Raw genomic sequence first — 22,844 nt, 5'->3', positions numbered from 1 at the left:
AGCTGTAAGAGTGCCTGCTTTGCAAGCGTGAGGCCATGAGTTCAAACCCCAGTGCTGCCAAAAAAAAAAAAGTATTCAACTGCTTAAATCGATGGTGATTTCTGGATGTGATGTGTTAATTCATAACTACACATTCAGAATCCAGCCCATGTTTGACCTAAACTTAAGTCAGTAAGGTGTTTCAAGTCTCAGATAGCTATGAGAATTCTTTTGTAGGTTTAGTCCTACAGACTGACTATCTTATTCCTTTCTCACGCTTCCATTTCCTGCCTTCAGCTGTTTATGGTTGGAAGGAGAGGAAGGTGGGAAAAGGAGCTGAGTTGAAATACAGCTCTGGTGAGGTTTGGGCTTATCTAGGACTTACATATATTCTTTCTCCCTTTCTTCCCTTTTGGAGTTTGGTTCAGTGACGCTTACTTGCACCATATATATGACTGCCAGGCAATACACAAAATAAATTACAGTGTTAAACTCACTTCTTACTTGTGTGCCAGAGGAGCCGCCAGTTTTTCTCACACTGATCTTTCAGAGGAACTTGACTTAGTAATTTATTTGTTCTTGCAGCCCTCTCCCCCCAAAAAACACTTCAGTTAGCCTAGTACAGTAATAGAGGAACCATAACAATGGATGACAGGGAGTGGTTACCTTCCTTCTTATATAGAAAGGGTGCTTTGGAAATGTTCCTGGATGGGCAGAATTGTTCTTTTGATATGCTTTGTTGTATCTCAGGGCACAGTTTATTGCTGCTGCTAGTTTTTACAGGAACATGCCTCCTATTGAAATAAGAAAGGGGAGAGGAGAGAGTCTCCCCAAACAGGCTGCTTTCTTCCTTGCTTACCAACTACAGTATGTGTGCCTTTGCATCTGACCATGCTGTGGCTTCTCAGTGCTGGAAATGAATTTTCAATTAGCTTCTTCCCCTCACTTCAGAGTTAGGTTCATTAAGAATAATGTTCCCAGCACTGCGAATACTATGTGACACTTGCTGAGCACTTACTACTTGCCAACCACTGTCTCAAAAAGGCAGCTAGTAAAAACTGTTTTGGCAGTTGCATTGGCCTGTGGTTGGGTAAACTTCAGCAAGGGAGCATTTTTCCCGCTATGTGATCCAGGACTATTTTCTAAGCTATGGGTAAATAGGTGAGTGGGACTCCCTGCATTCTGCCACTTGAGCCACATCTCCAGTCCATTTTGCTCTGGCTATTTTGTAGGTGGAGTCTTGCAAACTGTTCACGCAGGTTGACCTTGAACCAGAATATCCTCCCAATCTCAGTCTCCCAAGTAGCTATAGGATTACAGGCATGAATCTCTTTGCCTACCAGATTTCAATAGGTATAGTTTTACCTTGTAAAGAGAAACTCCAGACTGTAGCACCACTGGGCTCTGGTATGGTCATAACCAAAATCGTCTCCCCATGCCCAGTTTGGTGTGTGACTATAATCTCAGCACATGGGAGGCTAAGGCAGGAGGATTATGAGTTCAAGGCCACTCTGGGTTACATAGACCCAAAACAAACCTATCAAAATCATCTCTCTAGTCCTGCACTTAGAACTGTTGGGGGTCATGTTTGGCTGTGGCCAAGGAATGTTTCCTAGATACACAGGCCTGGCTCTGGTTCCCTAAAGTGTCTTAAATTGGAGATAGCCATCAGTCTCTGAGTTTGGGCTATTAACTTGTTTTAGCTCATAGCCATGAATTTCACAGATGGGTTTTTTGAGTTCTTTTTGTTTGTTTGTTTTTTTAGATGGGCCTGGGGTTTGAACTCTGGGCTTCATGCTGGAAAGCAGGTACTCTACCACTTGAGCCACACCTCCATTCCTGGGGTTTGTGCAGTGTAAGAAATGTGCAACTTTAGCCAGGTGCCAGTGGTTCATGCCTATAATCCTAGCTACTCAGGAGGCAGAGATCAGGGGACCATGGTTTGTAGCCTGCCCAGGCAAATAGTTCTTGAGACCCTATCTCAAAAAAACCTATCACATGGAATTACATACAACAGTAAAATTAAACTTGTCAGAACTACACATAATAAAATGGACACAAAAAATCACAATGATTTAGAAATAGCAACTGAAATAGGATATGTATTTTATGATTCCATTTACATGAAGTTTGCAAAGGGAAAACTAAGGGACTTATTACTGGAAGTAAACATGAGTGAGCTTTTGGAGGGCCAGTATGCAATTTCATTGTCTGATAACTAGTTCCACTCATTAAGAATTCATTAAGGTGTATACAGGATTTATGTGATTTCCAGTAAATATCCTGGTATTTAAAATAAAAGTCTGTATTTAAAAATGAAAACAACAACAAACAACAAAAAAACATATCACAAAAAAGGGCTGGTGAAGGCCCTGAGTTCAAACCCATGTACTGAAGAAAAAGAGAAAAAGTGGTGTGACTAAATTGTGTCTTTGTCTTTCATCAGTTGGGTGAAAAAAGAAGGCAATCATCAATACTTACTTATTTATTGTCAGTATTTTGTATGGCTTTTATTTTTGTCTGTACTTACTCACGATGGCTTTTGACTATAGTGGGACAGTGCCATCTTGTTGATAGGAATAGAGTTAACAGGATTATAGATTGTCCATTTTCCCTTAACAAAGTACTTAAAGTAACTTTTTGTCTTTTTGGTGGACTGGGATTTGAACTCAGCTTGCAAAGCAGGCACTCTACCAATTGAACCACGCCTCCTTTCCATTTAGCTATGGTTATTTTTTGGAGATGGGGTCTCAAAAAATATTTGCTGCTGAGTGAATACTCAAAAAGTATTTGCTGAGTGGCTTCTAGCTACTCAGGAGGCAGAGATCTGAAGAATCGAGGTTTGAAACCAGCCCAGGCAGATAGTTCATGAGACCCTATCTGGAAAAAATCCCTTCACAAAATAAGGCTGTTGGAGTGGCTTGAGGTGTAGACCTTGAGTTCAAGCCCAGTACCACCAAAAAAAAGTATTTGCCTGAAAACTGTTGGCTTGAGCTGGCCTCCGACCAAGATCCTCCTGATTTCAGCCTTCTAAGTAGCTAGGATTATAGGAGTGAGCCACCAGCATCCTGCAGTGAGTTAAAGTTTAACTCATCCTGCAATGAGTTAAAGTTTCGAAGTACTTGTTTCAGAGTAATGCAGAGTCAGTAAACATGAAAAACATCCAATGATAAAAGATTTTTTTTTTTTTTGGTGGCATTGGGGTTTGAACTCAGGGCCTCACACTTGCTAGGCAGGTGCTCTTACTGCCTGAGCCATTGTGCCAACCCTATAAAAGATGTTTTAAGAGGGTATTTTTCCTTATTGGCAGGTTTTTGTATGTGTATGTGTGTTATTGGGGTTTCTTGTGTAGGTAGGCAAGTGTTATATCACTGAGCTACACCCCCAGCCTGATGGTTTTTAAAATACTGTTTATGCATATGGACGAAATAAGAACTTGTCACTGACTAGTGGAAGTATAAAGTTACATAGGTTTATGGGGGGCAGATTGCAGAATAACCCTTAATGCTCTTATGCCTTGATCCAGAATTGCATTTCAAGGAGTTTATCATAAGGAAAAATTTTTTAATTCATTAATAGATTAGAACAAAAATACTTGTAACATTGTCATTTGTACTAATGAAAATTGAGAAATACTTTTATAGTCATTAAAGTTAGGTTCTTAGAACTGAGGATGTAGCTCACATGCTTAGCATACCCAAGACCTTGGGTTCAATTATGACCAAAAAAGGCATTTTTTTTTTAGTATAACAGGAAAAAAAGAAGACAAAACTATAATAAGCCAGTTATAAAAAATCTAAGTATGTATCTATTATATACATACATGTATACTGGGGGTTGAACTCAGGGTCTCCCACTTGCCAGGCAAGCATTTTGCCACTTGAGCCACACACCTAGTACTTTTGCTTTTAGTTTTTCTCAGATGGGAATTTGCCTTTGCCCAGGCTGGCCTTGAACTGAGATCCTCTTAAGCCTGGCCTCTTGAGTATCTGGGATTATAGGCATATGTCACCGTGCCTGACTAGAAATAGATTTTTTTTCTTTTTGCAGTACTGGGGTTTTAACTCAGGGCCTACAACTTGAGCCACTCCACCAGTCCTTTTTTTGTGATATGTTTTTTTCAACATAGAGTCTCACAAACTGTTTGCCCAGGCTGGCTTTGAACCATAATCCTGGTGAGTCACCAGTACCTGGCTAGAAATAGATTTTTAAGCGGTTAGTTTAGTTTCTCTATTTGAGTTCCTTGGTTCTTTGTAAACTTTTTACGTTGTCCAAGGTATAAACAAAAAAGATAGTCTTATAAATGATTTTCTTGGGAATTTTACATTCTAGATTTGAAGAGTATTGAGCTCAGTGTAGATACCAAGTTCTTCCTGAACAGCTGCTGGGGCCTATTACAAAAGAGAGCTTGAATGGGCTCCAGTGGCTCACACCTGTAATCCTAGCTACTCAGGAGGCAGAGATCAGGAGGATCACAATTCAAAGCCAGCCAGGGGAAATAGTCTGAAAGACCCTATCTCAAAGAAACCCATCACAAAAAAGATAAAAGGGCTGGTGGAGTGGTTCAAGGTGTAAGCCCTGAGTTCAAGCCCCAATACCACAAGAAAAAAAAAAGCTTGGTCTGGTTGAATGGTTCAAGTTGGTAGAGGACCTGCCTAGTAAGTATGAGGCCCTGAGTTCAAACCCCAGTACCACCAAGAAAAAAAAAGGAAGCTTACTATATTTCCAGAGGTTAAAAAGATGGCAACCTTCTAAGGTATTAGGTTTTTTACCAGCAGAACATACTGGGAAAGAAGGGGGAAAAAAACCCAAAAACATTGGGAAGGGGTTGAGCAGACCAAAGTAAAGTATACCCACAGTGGGCATACACTGAGAAATCCCTTTGAACATCAACAGGACTGTAAGATAGGTACAGTGTGTGTGTACTAGTGGGAGGGGAGAGTGAATGAAAGAGATTAAGGTGATGGTATGTGGTTGATGGATTTCATGTACATGTATGAAATAGAACTAAGAAACCTTTTGCAGTTGATTTAAGTGGAGCGGGGAGGGGTTTGGGGGGAAAGACAATGGGGGCGTTATAATGTACAGTGTAAGTCTAATTTGAATTGTCGCTATGAACCACCCCCCATATAACAAATATATACTAATTAAAAAACATATATATATATATATAAATAAATAAATAAAAATAACATTGAGAGAATGAACAAACAACCTCCATGTTGCACTTTATATGATCTAGTATGAAAGCAAGCCCAAGGAGCCTGGTCTGTCATGGCCTCTTTTCCTCCTGCTACCCCAGTTCTTACCGAATTGTGGTGATGGGCATCTTCCTTCCTAGCAGATGCTCATCTTCACAGTGTAATCCCCTTTTGCTGTGAGGAAAAGGAGTTGTCTTTTTCAAGACAGTGTTTTGGGTTTTTTTTGCTGATTAAATATTGACTAAATGTGTGTGGGAAATGCTTAAAATCTGCATTTCATTTCCAGTGTGGTACATCTTTAAATAACACTTTGCTCTGTTTTTTCCAGTGGTGAGCCCCTCCAGACTCCGAATAGGAGATCAAGAATTTGATTCATTGCCTGCTTTACTGGAATTCTACAAAATACACTATTTGGACACTACAACATTGATAGAGCCAGTTTCCAGATCTAGGCAGGGTAGTGGAGTGATTCTCAGGCAGGAGGAGGCAGAGTATGTACGAGCCCTCTTTGACTTTAATGGGAATGATGAAGAAGATCTTCCCTTTAAGAAAGGAGACATCCTGAGAATCCGGGATAAGCCTGAAGAGCAGTGGTGGAATGCGGAGGACAGCGAAGGAAAGAGGGGGATGATTCCAGTCCCTTACGTGGAGAAGTATAGACCTGCCTCCGCCTCAGTATCGGCTCTGATTGGAGGTAACCAGGAGGGTTCCCACCCACAGCCACTGGGTGGGCCGGAGCCCGGGCCCTATGCCCAACCCAGCGTCAACACTCCGCTCCCTAACCTACAGAATGGGCCCATTTATGCCAGGGTTATCCAGAAGCGAGTCCCTAATGCCTACGACAAGACAGCCTTGGCTTTGGAGGTACATAATGTGCAAAATGTAGAAAGAAGAGATCTGCTACAGGGTCTCCCTTTCAGACCTCTTAGAGCTTTGTAGGAGTGCTGAATACAAGCACCAGCATTGTGATGTTGTAGATGTCAAACCATTAAGTACTGATTTTGGATTTAATGTTGGGTTTTCTCTTTTTTATAGAAAACCTATTTTACAATGAGTAAATTTAAAACTGTATTACTGAATGTTCCAATTGATTTACTAAACTAAACATACTTTGTCTACTTTAATAACACCACTTGAATTCATAAGAATTAACCGAAAATAACTTTTCTCATCTGTATCTTAATTTCTTTCTTACTTTTTGTTTGTCATTGTCTAAAAGAAAGTAGTTTCACACAGATTAGAATGTGCTAAGTGGTATGTAGCAAATCACAAGTGGAATTTTCCCACAAAAACAAAATGTTTTTACTTTAGTGATATGAGATTCCTTACTGTTAAGCTTGTCAAGAATCAGGAGGAGAGGTTGGGGTGTCATTCAGTGGTAGAGTACTTACTAATATGCACAAGGCCCTGGGTTTGATCCCCAGCGCCACTCAAAATAAAAAGAATCAAGGAGATAGTAAAGTGTAGTCCAGGTGTGAAGAGAACCATATGGAAAAGTGTTAATTATAAGAACCAGTAGATTTATTTGGTCTTTGTTGTTTAGTGCATTTAATAGGCAAGAAATCAGTTCTTCTAAGGGATTAGTTGCCTTTGGCTGGTGAATAGTTACCCTTGGTAGCCCATCTCTTTCTGACCAATCATTACATTGTGTTTATTCCTTTATTCCTCTGTTTAGCACTCACAGCTTTGCCTCTTACCTTCTTCCTCCTTTCCACCCTTCCTTCTGAGTTATGTAGAGCTAGTAGTTCAGCATAAAAGCCAGTACAGAAGTAGCCTGCTATCCCATCTTTCACAGCCCCACAATACAGTGACTTGAATGTAAACAGTGTAAACAGGTAGCTAACTTTCATAAGCACAGGCTGAAATATGTGAACACAGATTACCAGAGAAAGGGTAAAAGCATGTTCTTGGTTTTTTTCAGTGTGGGAGTGGGTTGAAATAGGGAGTCTTTCTGGGGAGTCCAGGAGTCACTTGGTGCTGGTGTTATAAGTGTAATGCCACCCCACCTAGCAAAAGTGGTGTGTTTTTTTTTTTGTTTGTTTGGGTTTTTTTTTTTTTTGGTCTCATTTGCATTTTTATTTTTTGGCGGTACTGGGGTTTGAACTCAGGGCTTCACACTTGCTAGGTAGGCACTCTACCACTTGAGCCACTCCACCAGTCCAAAAGTGGTTTTGTTTTAGCCACACTGAGGTCTTGAATTTTTGTTCAGACTGGCCTTGAACCGTAATCCTCCTACCTATTCTGAGTAGCTGATGTTGTAGATGTGTACTACTGCACCCAGCTTACTGATTCAAATGGGTTCTTGCCTTTTGCCCAGTGTGGCCTGGAACCTGGATCCTCTTGATTTCTGTCTCCCAAGTAGCTGGGATTATACATATGATCTACCATGTTTGCTTTTTTTTGGTTTTTAAAGGTTCAAACACAATACTTATTCATGCTAGGCATGCACTCTATCACTATGTCCCTAGCCCTTACCAAGTGTATTGTTGTAAACTGAAATCTTAAGTTATGTTTTCTTTGGGTCATGTTTATTCAGTGAGGAGTAGGAGCTTCCCTCTGTCTAAGTTAAAGTGAATGAACTAGATTTATTTGAATCCATTTCTGATACTACTGGATTTCAAATTTTTCTTTCAGTTTCTGATCTAGTGGGTGCAGAAGAGGGTTAGTTGAGTTTTCTGGGATTAACTGAAAGTTTGTTTTTTGAGATCATGTTACTTAAAAGCGTCATGTCTCAGCTTTGATGAGAACTAAAATGTATGTTGTCTAGTTCATACTGGAAACATACAGAAAATAAGTTTCCAGATTGATGTTTTACGTTCAGGGGATGATGATGATGGCTATGACTCTTGACATCGATTGCAGACTTTGTTAGCAATGGGCTGGAGTAAAAATAGCATTCATGGAACAAGCAAACACGCAGGAGAGGAGTTTATCACATCAGTTTTACTTCCATTTGTATTTTTTTTCTCAAAGAGTTGTTTTGTTTTGGTTTTGGTTTTGGTTTTTTTTGGTGGGGGGACGGGTTGTGCTGGGGATCCAACCCCAAAGAGAATTATTTTTAATGATGTCTGCCTTAATTAGAGGCTTTAATGCCAAAAATGGTTTGGCTGCTTTCTCTGTGGTAAAATGCAAATCTTGTGGAATAAAGATTTTAGTGGAAAACTAGTTTATGATTTCAGTAAGTTTTCTTTTTTGGGTGTAGATACTGGCTTTAAATCACATGAGTTTTTGCTGATGAGGGCTTCTTTCAAGTTAGAACAAATACCCTAAGAAAGAGCTTTAAAACACCTTTTCTAATATACTTGAAAAAAATAGTGTTAGTTTAGCATTAGAAATCTAGAGCTGGAAAGGTCCTTAAATATCTTCATTTGATACATGGAAAAAACTGGTGTTACAATTGGTTGAGCCAGATGTGGTAACAGGCCTGTAATCTCAGCACTTGAGAGGCTGAGATAGGAGGATTTTGAGTTTGAGGCCAGTTATTCTGGGCTACATAATGAGATCCTGTCTTAAAAAAAAGTTAGATTGAATGGGTCATTCAAGCTAGTGGAGGTAGAAATGTGATAAACCTAGAGATGTACCTTGGTACCTTTCTACCATGTCCAGATTTAATCTATGGTTCTTTCTCTTTATAAAAGGGCTGCTGCCCTCCTTGATGCAGGTTTTGGGTGGTTTCATTGATAGTATATCCTCAGTTGTACTGTCTGGGTAAAGTGGCAGTTCTTTTCCATCTCAGGTTTTTCATAGGCATAGATGGATACCTACTCATTGTAGTGAGACAGATGAGATTAGCGTACTGTGGCTTTCTGATTTTAGCATTCTTATAAGAAAAACGTGGATTGGCATTATTCATGGATGAGACAGAAGGATCCCAAGTTCCAGACCAGTTTGGGCTACATAACAAGACCCTGTCTCCAAAAGAAAAACAAAGGGCTGGGGATTGGTTCAAGTTACAGAGAGCCTGCCTATCACTCACAAGACTCAGTTTAAACCCTAATACCACCAAAATAAAAATTGGGCTGAACGTGGTGACTCAAGCCTGTATCCCAGCTACTGGAGAGGGATTGGAGGATCAAGATTTGAGACCAGGGCAGAAAGTTCGTAAGAAAACCTCCCTCCCCATCTCAATTCATAGGCTCTTGGTGGTGTGTGTGGTATCAATTACCTGTCATCCCAGTCACATGGGAGGCGTAAATAGGAGGATCAACACCTCAGGCAAAAACACCAGACCCTAATTTGAAAAACAATTAAAGAAAAAGGGGTTGGGGTGTGGCTCAAGTGATAGACCACCTGAATTCAATCTTCTGTACTACAAAAAATCTAGATTTGTAAACTGGATAGGTATATATTAGTGGAATTTTATGCTGTCTTATTTGCAGTGTTAGAGATTGGACCCAGGGTCTTGCTACGCTAGTAACCTACATCCCCAGCCCACCCAATGCTTGAACGTTTTTTGGTTTTTGGGTTTTTTTGCACAGGGTCCCACTGTGTAACCCAGTCTACCTAGTAACTTGCAATCATCCTGCCTCAGCCTTTCAAGTGCTGGCATTACAAAGGCATGTACCATTTATTGCTTAACTTTAGATTAATAGGTTTGTATCATTTAATTTTAGAATTGGTCAGAACATGGAGGCCACATTTTTTAGACTGCTTTTCAGTGCCATTGTATTTCCCAGGAGGTGCCTAGGAAGGGAGGGATAGTAAGAATTTAATGTTCCAGATTTCCCTATTTTGCTTTAACCAAAGCAGCTGTTTGGCGTGTTTTGTTTTTGTTTTTGGCTATATTGGGGTTTGAACTCAGGCCTCACGCTTACTAGGCAGGTGTTCTACCACTTGACCCACTCTGCCATCCTGGTGGGTTTTTTTTTTTTTTTTTTTTTTTTTTTTTGAGGTCCTGGGGCTTAAACTCATGGCCTCCACCAGCCCTATTTTTGTGAAGGGTTTTTCGAGATAAGATCTATCGGAACTGTTTGCTAAGACTGGCTTAGAACTGTGATCCTCCTGATCTCTGCTTCCTGAGTAGCTAGGATTACAAGTGTGAGCCACCGGGCCAGCTTGGCTTTTTTTTTTTTTTTTCTTAAGGACAGTCTCTATATATAGCCCAGGCTGGCCTTGAACTCAAGATTTCTTGCCTAAGCCTCTTAGTGCTAAGATTATAGACATGTACCACCACTCCTGGTAACTGTTCCTGTTTATTTTCCTGGTACTGGGGATTGAATTTAGGGCCTCATGCTTGCTAGACAAAACAAAAGATCTACTTGAGCCAGGTCTCCAGCCTAAAACTAACGGATTTTGTTTCCCCCCTTGGTGCTGGAATTTTATCTAGGCAAGTGCTTTACCAATTGAGTTATATTCCCAGCCTAAACATAAATAGCTGGGTTTTTTTGTTTGTTTGTTTTGTGGTACTGGGGTTTGAACTCAGGGCCTCCTGTTTGCTCTCTACACCTTGAGCCACTCACTCCATCAGCCCTTTTTTGTGATGGTTTTTTCAAGGTAGGGTGTCTTGAACTATTTTGCCCAGCCTTGCTTCAAACTGAGATCCTCCTGATCTCTACCTCCTGAGTAACTAGGATTACAGGCGTGAGCCACTAGTACCTGGCTTGGTTTTTGTTTTTTTGAGACAGGGTCTCTCTACATATTCCATGTCAGCCTGGAACTCATGCTCCTCCTGCCTCTAGGTTCAGGAGTGCTGGATTACAGGTGCGTGCTACTACTCCCTGTGTAACTAATATTATCTTGTAAATGTAGGTGTTAAAATTTATTTTATGCCTCTGTAGACCGTCCAGAACAATGATACTTTAAGTGTTCTCATTGTGTGACCTTCCTCTGATTCAGCCTGGCATTTTGCCAACAATAGATAAGACTTGAGAGTACTTGGATATCTTTTTCTTCATGGTACAGTTAGGAAAGGTGTCAAATGCTTTGGGTCCTTGCTGTTGGATCAATGACTTTATCAACTCTGCATCTTTGCATATGGAACTCTATGCAACCTAAATTGTTATGACCTTTTCCTTTTTTTTCTTTTTTTCCTCCAGTTAGTTTTATTGGTGGTGCTAGGGTTTGAACTTGGCCTCAGTCTTGCTTGGCAGGTGCTCTACTTCAGCCATGTCCTCAACACAAGGCCTGTTGACCTGTGTATGGAAAATTGGAGTAAAGGTCCTTCTGGTATACCCCTTCTGAGATCAGAAGGTTTGAGAATATGAGCAGCAAGCCCTTGATGTATTCAGTTTGTCTTTTCCTAGAGCTGTAGCAATTGCTCTAGGGAATGTCTCTGTGCTGTTCACTGAGACATTTGTCTTATTTTGACATTTTCTTTTCAAATCATAGAATTTTAGGGCTGGCGGGATGGCTCAAGTGGTAGAGTGCCTGCCTAGCAAGAGTGAGGCCCTGAGTTCACCCAGTACCACCAAAAATCCCCCAAAACAAAAAACCTCAAATCATAGAATTTCAGTAATAAGGGACATTCGTAAGGGCTGGAGTTATGGGTCAGTGGTTGAGTACTTTCCTGTCATACATGAGGCCCTGGGTTCTATCCCTAGCAATGTGCTAAAAAAAAAAAAAAAAAAAGAGAAAGAAGTCTTACTAATACTAAATAATAGAGCCAGTCTCAAGACATTAAAAGCAAGCTCATTAGTGTCTTCACAGTGTTGTTGTTTTTGTTTTTTTTGGGTTTTTTTGGCAACCTTTTATTAATCAAGATTTTTTCACTCAACCATGAACTGCTAGGCAGAAAAAAGCAGAGACAGTGTCAGTGTAAGCCTGATAATTAAGTTCAGGATCAAATGAATCAGAGGGAAGGCCATGAAAGTTAGATGGAGGTAAGAATTGAAATCCTAATCCTTTAAAATACTGTATCATTTGTGGAAATAAGAAGAGGAACCTAACAAAGTTTATTTAAAAAAAAATTAAGAAGTTTACACCTCAGAGAAAAATGAAAAGGGACAAATTATACGACTGAGGTATTTTTCAGCATCTTCCCTTCTCTGGCTAGAAGTTCATTTTTTTTGTAAATTCATTTATTCATATGTGTATACATTGTTTGGGCCATTTCTCCCCCCACCAGCCCCCCGCCCCCTCCACTCCCCCCCTTTTTTTTTAACATCTGTTTGAATGTCTACTTTTGGGGAACTCACAGTCAGCTACAATAGTGTAGGCCACGGGTTCCAAGTTTTCTTGGTTCACAACACCTTTAGTGTCTCGTAATAGTGCCCCTAGGTGAAAAGTTATATCTAACAGTTCTGCTTATTAAGTATTTGGGTCCAAACAGCTTAAGCATTTATAGCCTAATAACTTGGTAGCTATTTTTTAAAATAATAAACATAATTAAAAGAAAATAATTTAGTATTAAATGACTGCAATTGCTTAACTAATGAGATGTGTACATCTAGTACACACTGCATGGTTTTTCAAATCTTGGGATCATATTGAACATTGACCACCCTCATTTCCTGTTCCATATTTGTTTTCTGGAGATACTTGCTTTTTTTATCATAGTTATTTCAACAAACTCAACTTTGTAAAGAAATGACATCTTTGAAAGAAATGTAGTATGACCTAATGTCAAAATCGTGAACTTCCTTGAGCCTAATATTTCACATAGTATCATTGATACAGTATTGATGTGTTCCTCTCAACGAGTTAAAATACTCACCAGGTGCCAGTGGCTCATGCCTATAATCATAGCTACTTGGGAGGCTAATGTAGAGAGGATCACAGTTCAAGGCCACTCCAGGCAAATAGTTTGTGACACCTCCGTCTCCAAAATAACCAGAATTAAATGGAATGGAGGCATGGGTCAAGTGGTAGAGCACCTGCTTTGCAGGTGTGAAGCCCTGAGTTCAAACCCCTCCTGTCAAAAACAAAAAAACTTTTTTAAAATACTCTGTGGCACCCCATGAGTTCACTTGCAATGCCTCTGACAGTTCTCATCCTTTGTATTAATTTTTAGAAAATTCTTTTTCAGTACTGGGGGTTAAACTCAGTGCCTTGTATGCAAGCACTCTACCACTGAGCTGCGTCCTCAGCCCAGAAAATTCTTTTCCGGGGAGTGGAGGTCACAGATTTGAACTCAGGTGCGTGCTAGACAGGCACTCTACTGCTTGAGCCAAGCCTCCAGCTCCAGAAAAAAAAATTTTTTTTTGCATTACTCAGGGCTTTACTCTTGCTAGGAGGACGTTCTACCACTTGAGCTACTTCATCAGCCCTGTTTGTGTTGGGTATTTTCAAGATAGGGTCTGAAGAACTTTTTGCCTCCTGATTATAGGCAGGAGCCACCAGCACCTGGCAGAAAATTCTTTATTTACTACATGTGGTTACTTCACCTCACGCCAAGAAGATAGGCAGCTTAGTTTCAACCATTATAAGTTGTTCAGCTAGAGAAGGTCATTTCTAACTTGAACTAAACCAGGGTAAGGCCCATCTTCCACGAGTAGTGTTTGTTTAGTGTTTGTTTTTGTGGCTTTGAACTTTGGATCTTCCTTTATCCTCTCAAGTAACTGGGATAATAGGCATGTGCTACTATGCACAGCTTCTTGTATTATCTTGTGAGTGCCTTTTCTGTTCTGTTCACCTGGAAACCTATCAGTTAAACTTCAAATATCTGCAACTTCCCACTAATACAACCCATGCCCATTTCAGTCCATCTCTTCAGAGAAGTGAATCATTAAAGAGAATTGCCCCTCCCTTATTTCCATTGGTTTGGCACAGGCCAGTAATCCCAGCATTCTTGAGGCTGGAGCAGAAGGATTGCAAGTTGGAGGATGGACTGGGCTACATTGTTGAGACCCTATCTCAAAAAAAAAAAAAAAATCAAAAAGTGGTCTACAGGCCACTGTAGGAAAAGGATTTTTTCTTTTTGTTGTTTTTGAAATAGTATTACAGTATTATTTCCTTTTTTTTTTTTTTTAACCTTCATTTTTGTTAGCATATATTAGTTGCTTCGGGGTTTAATTGTGACATTTACATAGATGCTTAGTGTATCTTAATGAGACTCACTCCCCCACCATCATTCTCCCTCATACCTCTTTCCCACCTTAGAACAATTTCAACAGGTTTCATTGTTGTATTTTCATACATGTATACAGAGTACATGGACCATACTCTTTCCCCTCCTTCACCCTCCTATTGGTGTCCACTCCTGGACAGGCCCTATTTTACCTTCTAAAATAGTTTCTTTTTTTAAAATCGTATTGTTGTTGTACTAGGAGTACATTGTGGCATTTACAAAAGTTTTTACAATATATCATAGTTAATTGACCCCCTCTATCACTCTCAGTTTTTTTATGTAGTCCAGGCTGTCCTTGAACTTGTGATCTTCTTGCCTCAGCCTCCCAAGTTCTGGGATTGTAGGCATTTACCCATTGATTTTTTTTTTTTACCCCTATTTATAACTTTTTTGAAATCAGTGTAAAAACTATTGGTATTAGTATAGTCCTTTTTATTGTAAGATTGTAATACTTCTGGGGCAAGTATTCAATATTGCTTTGCTTTATTTTTAGAAGTTGTACAGATTTCAAACTTCATCCTTTATTTTATTTATTAATTTTTGCTGGACTGGGGTTTAAACTGCTCGACCACTGGAGCCACACCACTTTGCTCTGGTTATTTTGGAGATAGGGTCTCAAGAACTATTTGCCCTATTTGGCTTTGATCCACAATCCTCCCAATCTCAGCCTCCCAAGTAGCTAGGATTATAGGTGTGAGCCACCAGCCCCTGACTTCCCACCTTTTTCATGTCTGGTTTTGGAATTATGCTTTAGTGAGTTGATGCTTAATAGGAAGAGGGGTAACAATCTAATTTTCTTTCTGAATTAGAGAAGGAATTTACTTAATGGAGCAACATATTCTTAGATTATCCTATCCCTTCCCCTAGGGTTGACAGCCACCCTTTCTTCCAAACTCTTTTGGTGGTGGTAACCAGGGTTTGAATTCAGGGCTTCATACTTGCTTAGTCTGGGGTTTACCACTTGAGCCATGCCTCCAGCTCTTTTTGCTGTAGTTATTTTGGACATTGGGTTCTCACTTTTTGCCCAAGATGGGCTGGATCACAATATTCTTATATTTTATACTTCCCACCATAGCTGGGATGACAGCTGGGATGACATAGCTGGGATGTGCCACCACAGCCAGTTTTTTTCTGTCAAAATTGGTCTCCCAAACGTTTTTGCCCAGGCTGGCCTGGAACCATGATCTTCCCAATCTTGGTGTTCCACATAACTTGGAATAACAACCTCATGCCACTGCCTCAGCTATTGGTTGAGGTGGAGTCTTGCAAACTTTTTTACCTAGGCTAGCCTCAAACTGAAATCCTCTCTATCTCAGCATCTTATGTAGTTAGGATTACAAGGTGAGCCACCTGTACCTGTTCTTCCACGCTCTTGAAAAGCTAACATCTCATGTGGCATCACTGGAAGCTATCAATTGTAAGTGTAATCATGTTGCCTTTGGAACTTGTCCTTGACCCCAGAGTCCCCAGAGTGCTTTGACTATTTCAGGAGAAAGATCCCATAGTACACAAAGGATTATTTAGTTTTAGCAGGATCTTCCTTGAAGTGTTTATACTTCAGGGCCACTTTGAGCATTCTTGTGTCCTTTTAAAAATTAGAATCATGGGCTGGTGGAGTGGCTTAAGTGGCAGAGCCACCTGCCTAGCAAGCCTAACACCTTGTAAGCCTCAATACCACAAAAAAGAAAAAAATTCATTTCAGTCTCGGCATGGCCTTTCTTATACCCTCTCATGTTTAGATTTGAGTGCCAAGAACTTAATCAACTGGTACAAAAGATTTTGGGGGTGACAGAGACTCAAGTGGTAGAGTACCTGCCAAGTAAGTGCAAGGCTCTTGAGTTGAAACTCCATTACAACCTGAAAAAAAGGGGAAGAGGGTTTGGATTGCAGAATGAGGTATGGTTTGACTGGGTATGGTGATGCACATCTGTAATCCGAGCACTTAGGAAGGTGAGACAAAAGGATCAGAAGTTCAAGACCAGCCTGGGCTTCACAGCCATACCCTATCTCAGAAACTCAAAATAAAAACAAAACACAAAGTAAGGTATGGTTTTCCTGAACTTTTTCTCTGTAGGGTAGAACCAAGAGAATCTGTACACTAAAGATGACTTGAACATTGTCCAACAGTTTAATTTACACATAATTCAGCCACCTAGTAATTTCTTGCCTATTGGAACCCCTACCCATTTCTTGGAACTGTAAAAGAGAGAAGGCCGGGTGGCAGATGGGATTTTTTTTGCTCTATTTCTTGAGAAGCTTGTATAGTTCTGTGTTTCTGGTAACAACAGCAAGGTACAGTCTGGTCCTCTTTTCAATGACCCTTTGACTTTTTTATAGTTCTGTGAAATGTGACTTGTGATTGCACTTTGAATGCTTAAGATGGCATTTATACCTAGATTTTGGTATTAGTTGGAATGGTGAACTAAAGACTTTTCTACAAAATACCTACAAAAGCTGAATAAGATACTAACAAACATCCTTTTTCCCCCTAGTTGTTTGTTTTGAGACAGGGTCTCCAAATACAGTTCAGGCTGGCTGTCAATCCTGCTTGCACCTCCCAGGTATTGGGATTACAGACGTGTTCCAACACATCTGGCCTATTTTTCCACTTTTTTATTGAGGTATAAAATCATTTGGTGCTAGGTAGCTACTCAGGAGACAGAGATGAAGATATCGTTTCGAAGCCAACCCTAGGCAAATAGTTCTTGAAACCCTATCTTGAAAATACCCAATACAAAACAGGGTTGGCAGAGTGGCTTAAGTGGTAGAGCACCTGCCTAAGAAGTGTAAGGCCCTGAGTGCAAACCCCAATACCACACACAAAACAAACCATTTGGTTACATATACTAAACTTTGGTATACAGTATGAGTTTACATGCACCCAGATGAAAATAGAACATTTCTAGCCCTTGATAGTGTTCCCTCATGGAACCAGGAATGTGCCAGGAATGGAACTAAGGGCCTTGCACATGCTAAGCACATGCTGTAGCACAAAGCTATATCCTCAGCTATGTAAGTTGTTGTTGTTGTTGTTGTTGTTTTTCTGATGAAACTGGGGTTTGAACCCAGGGCTTCATGCAAAGCAGGCATCCACAAAGTGGGCGCTCTACCACTTGAGCCAAGCCTCCAGTCCATTTTGTTCTGGTTATTTTAGAGATAGAGTCTCACAAACTATTTGCCTAGGCTGGCCTCAAACCCGATCTTTCCTATCTCAGCCTCCCAAGTAGCTAGGATTATAGGTGTGACCCACCAGTGTCCAGCCCTTTTATTTTTTTGGTGGGACTGGGGTTTGAATTCAACTTCATGCTTGCAAATCTGGCATTCTACCACTTGAGCCATGCCTCCAGCCTGGATGCAAGGGTTTTTTTTTTGTTTGTTTTTGCAGTACTAGAGTTTGAACTCAGGGCCTTCACCTTGAGCTACTCTACCAGCCCTTTTTTGTGATGAGTTTTTTTCCAGATGGGATCTCACAAACTATTTGCCCAGGGCTGGCTTCAAACCTCTATCCTCCTGATCTCTGCCTCCTGAGTAGCTAGGATTATAGGTTTGAGCCACTATTGCCCAGCATGAATGCAAGATTTTTTTAAATGAAGCGTGCAATTGAGAGATAACTTCTGAGAACTCGAGTTGAAGATTAGTTCTGGGGATTAGTTCTCAGTTCTGGGGATCAAACCTGGGGCCACCTACCTGCTAGGCAAGTGGTCAGTCCTTGAGCTATACCCCCTGCTTTAGGTTATTTTTACTAGCAAGCAAAATTTCATTTTGGTGTCTTTGTCCCCAAAAACTATGAAAATATTTGGTTATCATTGTTGGATGTCAGGGGCATTTTTTTCCTTTTTTTTTTTTTTTTTCCCAGTGGTATTGGTGTTTGAACCCAGAGCTTCACAATTGCAAAGCAGGCATTCTTCCTCTTGAACCACATCTTCAGTCCATATGTGAGCAACTTTGAGTTGGAAAATTGCTAGGAATGATCAGAACCTTGGTACTAGCAACCTATAGGGTCTGGCTCTTCATACAAGGATGAGCATACTATATTGTCCTCTCTCTTTTTACAGTCTCAGTCTTCACAATATTGACAGAGCTGCTGCTTTTTCTTATCCTCTGTATCTTTTTTTTTTTTTTTTTTGTCTTTTTTCTTATTTGGTGCTGAAGATTGAACCCAGGGCTCACAAGCTTACTAGGCATGTGTTCTGTCACTGAGTTTCAACCAAGCCCCTAACCCTCCATATTTTATCCCTTATCTCCATTATTCCTTTCTTTCCTCTCTTTCTCAGCATCCTGTGACCCACACACTAACTTTAGACCTCTGTGGTTTTCGTATAGTTCCTTAGGAAATTAACTACAGGCCAGTAGGCGAGCTGTTTCCTTTGAGTGAGATCAGACTGGTTTTAGAGGAGGCCCTTGACCTGGACTTGGCTTTTCCCAGCATGTGGCCTAGAAATGTTCATAGGGAATCAGAGGCTCCTAGAGCATATTTTTTTGGCTGTGTAAATTGGGTTATATCAAGTAATTGCCCTGAAATTTTTTTTCTTTTTTTCTTCTTGCAGTACTAGGACCATACACTTGCTAGGCAGGCACTTTACCACTTGAGCCATGCCCCCCAGCCTTTTCTTTTGTTTTGGGGAAATTGTTTGTATGTTTGTTTTAGGGGATTTTTTTTTTTTTTAGTGATACTTGGGTTTGAACTCAGGGCCTTGTGTTCGCTAGGCAAGTGCGCTATTAGTTGAAGCATGCTCCAACCAGTACTTTTTTTTTATGGTGATAATAAGGTTAGAAGTCAGGACTTCACACTTGATGGGCACACCTCTAGCCCATTCATTTTCTTAACTCTAAAGGAGGCTCCTATCTTGCAGAGTTACAAGGATTAGAAAGTAATTTCTATAAAATACCATATAAAATGTGATTAATAGCAGTTATTAATTTAATAATGCCAAATAAAGTTATGCTTAGAAGCCATTTATGTGCCAGAACTCAAATGTTGATAATTCAGGGATAGTCATGGAATTCTTTAGTCCAGTAATATGTGAAACTTAATCTCACCATAGTTCAATATTTTACCATAGCATTGGTGAATCCATTCATCACACTGACCTCATCTTAAATTTAATTGCAAGATAGGGGTTTTTTTTTGTTTGTTTTTGTGGTACTGGGGTTAAACTCAGGGCTTCAGGCTTTCTAGGCAGGCGCTCTACCACCTCAGCCACACCTCCAGCCCATATCCTATATTGTTAAAACTATTGCATTTGATGTCACAACAAGAGACTTTTTATAAATGGAAGCAGTGATAGCTGGTTGATAGTTTGTCAGTGAGATACGATAATTGATTTTTTTTTTCATCCCTTTATTGAATAATGATATATGCCACGTGGTATTGAGGGAGCCACAAGGTCTGTTAGTAGATGTGAGAGAAGGTACAGGTTTGCAGGGTTTGAAACTAAAAGGATTTGGAGTTTTGGTCTTTATCTGCCTGAGTAAGAAAAGGCTTGCCTTGGTCAGGAGGTGATCAGAACACTTCATGTTTTTGGGCCATATGTATTGTGTTTGCCTGCTGCTGTGTATGCCAAGGAGGGGTCAGGGGTTCATCTCCTAAGCCAGAGCCTGTAGGGCAGACATAGCTGAGGATGGTGGATAATAGCTCTCCTAGGTTGGGATTACTTATCCAGAGACATGTGAGGTTTGCAAAAAGTATCATTTTCTAGGATTCTTTGACTTCTTGTGTTCTCTGTGTTTTTCTCTACTGCTAAAAGCACCTTTTCCTTCTGCCTGCATTAACCACAAGTAACCGTATGGTGGCTGGGGCTGGGGAGGTAGTAGTCATTTCTGTATCATCAGCCCTAGAATAATCACATGGGCAGGGTATGCCTAACCAGAGAATGGAGATTTTCAGCTTGCATTCTTAATTGGAAATAAAGTGCTCTCCTTATTCTCCTCCTGCAGGTCGGTGAGCTGGTAAAGGTTACGAAGATTAATGTGAGTGGTCAGTGGGAAGGGGAGTGTAATGGCAAACGAGGTCACTTCCCATTCACACATGTCCGTCTGCTGGATCAACAGAATCCCGATGAGGACTTCAGCTGAGTATAGCTCAACAGTTTTGCTGACATATGGGAACAATCTTTTTTTTTTTTTTTTTTTCCTCCAGTTGCCATCTATACAGTTTTCTTACAGGTGTCAAAAACAGTCTAGTTTATATAAGCATTCTGTTTCCTGTGATCTTTTTTAGACTGAACTACTCCATTCCTACTCTTATTTACCATATTCAGGGTACGAAACTGGAGGGCTTGTGTGGTTAACTTCTGAATTGGCAATTTGAGGTAGTAGTAGCCGTGCCTGTATCAGAAGGGATAGGTAGCTTGCCTCCTTTCTCTCAGGCAGTGCACATCAACCTGTGGAACGGTGATGGACAGGAGAGGAATGTTACACACTGCTTACCCTGATGTGTCCAGTGATTCTGTTTTCATTCTGAAACCATACTCTCAAATGGCAGTAGACTGTTCCCTTCCACCCCTATGAAGTAATCATGCACCATGTGAATAGTACCCAGTGGATTGCGTTTTCATTTATGGAACATGACCATTGTACGACTCATTCTGACATTTCAAATCCTGAGAATTCTGAGAACACTACTAGAGGCATTTGTCTTTCTTCCCAGTCAGTGCTTCATACTTTTTTCTTGGGATTCTTTCAACTCTTGTCATTCTCTTCCCCAGACTTACAAGTAGGCTAATTCTTAAGATAGTGTGTATTTTCATTTCAGATGAAAAGCAGGATGTGCAGAGCACTTTATTCAGTGCATAGCTTTAAGCCAGTTTTGGATTCACTCAGTGGACAGACTCCCAGCTCTCTGCTTTCCCCAAGGGGTCATAGTAGGTTCACACTGCTACAGCAGCTAAAAAGAATCCTTGCTGATGGGATCCAGCAGGGCCATTTCTCCTGAATGCCAGTATCCTAATAAGAGACTCAGAATTCTCACATTCTACTTGGAGTGGAAGGACCAATCCCTTGTAATATTCCACAGAAGGTTTCAGGGCCAAATTCTGCCCTCTGCATTATGTGCAACTTATATAAAAGGCAAGTTAGAATTATATGAGTTCAGGGTAGGGTTAGTGCTTTGAAAATGTGTGAACCAATCATGAATTACTTACATATTTGTTTTACATGGCCAGAATAGTGTTTGAAATACATTATAAACTGCCTTCATTTTTGGTTCTTTTTATGTGCAGGTTTAGTTTACAAACCCATTTAAGTATAGAATGGTTTATGTGAGGTCCAGTGTTCCAAAGAATAGACTTACGAGACCAAAAATAATCTAGGCTCTTTTTAGATTACAACATGAAACTTTCAAAGATAGTACTCAGTCAGTAAAGGCACTTACTGGTCTCTGGTGTGGTATGACCAACAGAAACACTTTGCTTTGGACCTCATTTTAGAAAAATGTACCTTTTTAGTTGTCCTGCATAGATTGATGATTGAACACATGCCCAGTCATTGTATGGCAGTGACTAAGCACATTGCCCAGCACACCACCAGTGTGCAGGTGTTGGTGTGAGTGAGTGAGGGGTGCGGAAGCTTGTTACATGGCCCAGGAAGCCGACTGGCACAGGTCACATACATTACCACAGGCAAACTCATGAGTTGACGCTAATTTAATATATTTTTACCTCACACTAAGGTAATGCTTGATACAGACATTAATACTCAACTTTTAAAATGTTAGCACAGTGCTATGCCATGGTGGGTGCTCAAAAATGTTGAATGAACAGATTTGCAATACTCCACATAATTCCATCCAACTACTTTGTTACATTTTCAGTTAGCATAGATACTGTAAAATCCAAATACACATTGGAATTTGTTTTCCTGGAAGTATGACATCTAAAATTGTAAGAGATCATTGTCATACCTGATTTGAATGTTTGTATTTTCTTTTGAGTTTGACTTTGATATTGGCTTATAATGTCTCTTCATCCTATGTAATACTAATGTAATGTGCAGCTCTACTCAGATGGTAAGATTTCTCAGTCACCAGTTGTTCGAAGCCATTACATGAACTGTTGGGTTGGATTTGGCTGGGGGAGCAGTTATTGGACATCAGTAAATTGAAGGACTTCTTATAAGTATTTTCCCCCAAAAAAGCAAATGCTAGAGTCCTGTTCAAGTGCATATTTACATTGTCACAGAGCAAAGTAAACTGAAATTGGCTGCTATATTTTATATAATCGTTTCTGCAAAAGCCCATTTTTTTTTAATACTAATGTTTGACATGGTTAATTCTTATTAATTTGTTGGAATTGTTTATTGTTAATAATGCAAATAGATAATTTTTAATTATCCACAGGTAACATTTCACTATTAATGGTTTGAAATGGGTGATAAGCAAACCAGTTTGAAATAAAATACGAACATGTGCCATTGTATTATAACACTATCCACTTTCTTGACAGTTTAAAAAACGGTTTGTTTTGTAGCATGTATTGTATATGTTTATAGTATATGTAGTAAATAAAAATATGGCCAAATATTTGGCTTGGTGATCTTTTGAAGAAAGTAATCTTTGAGTATTTGTCAACAAAGAACTTAATCTTTTTTTTTTTTTTCCCCCAATACTAAGGATCAAAACCCAGGGCCTTGTACCAATAAGGCAAGCACTTTACTGCTAAGTT

General features: G+C 40.0%; 1 protein-coding gene across 2 annotated transcripts in view; it reads left to right on the top strand.

Annotated features, from left to right (window-relative positions):
- Nucleotides 1-22,732, top strand: part of Crk (CRK proto-oncogene, adaptor protein) — a 28,361-nt gene extending 5,629 nt beyond the window's left edge. Inside the window, exons 2-3 of one of the 2 annotated variants that reach the window (XM_020157924.2) lie at nt 5,509-5,874; nt 20,122-22,732. In XM_020157924.2, the coding sequence (XP_020013513.1) occupies nt 5,509-5,874; nt 20,122-20,129 (374 nt within the window). In that variant the 3' untranslated portion in view covers nt 20,130-22,732. Of the gene's footprint in view, nt 1-5,508; nt 6,045-20,121 lie in introns of both variants that reach the window. The other variant, XM_020157923.2, reaches the window with a different exon arrangement.
- Nucleotides 22,733-22,844: the final 112 nt, after the last annotated feature.

Source organism: Castor canadensis, chromosome 11 (assembly GCF_047511655.1).
Source record: "Castor canadensis chromosome 11, mCasCan1.hap1v2, whole genome shotgun sequence".
Classification (NCBI taxonomy): Eukaryota; Metazoa; Chordata; class Mammalia; order Rodentia; family Castoridae; genus Castor; species Castor canadensis.
Note: the sequence above shows the minus strand (reverse complement) of the source record. Positions and strands in the feature narration are given on the sequence as shown.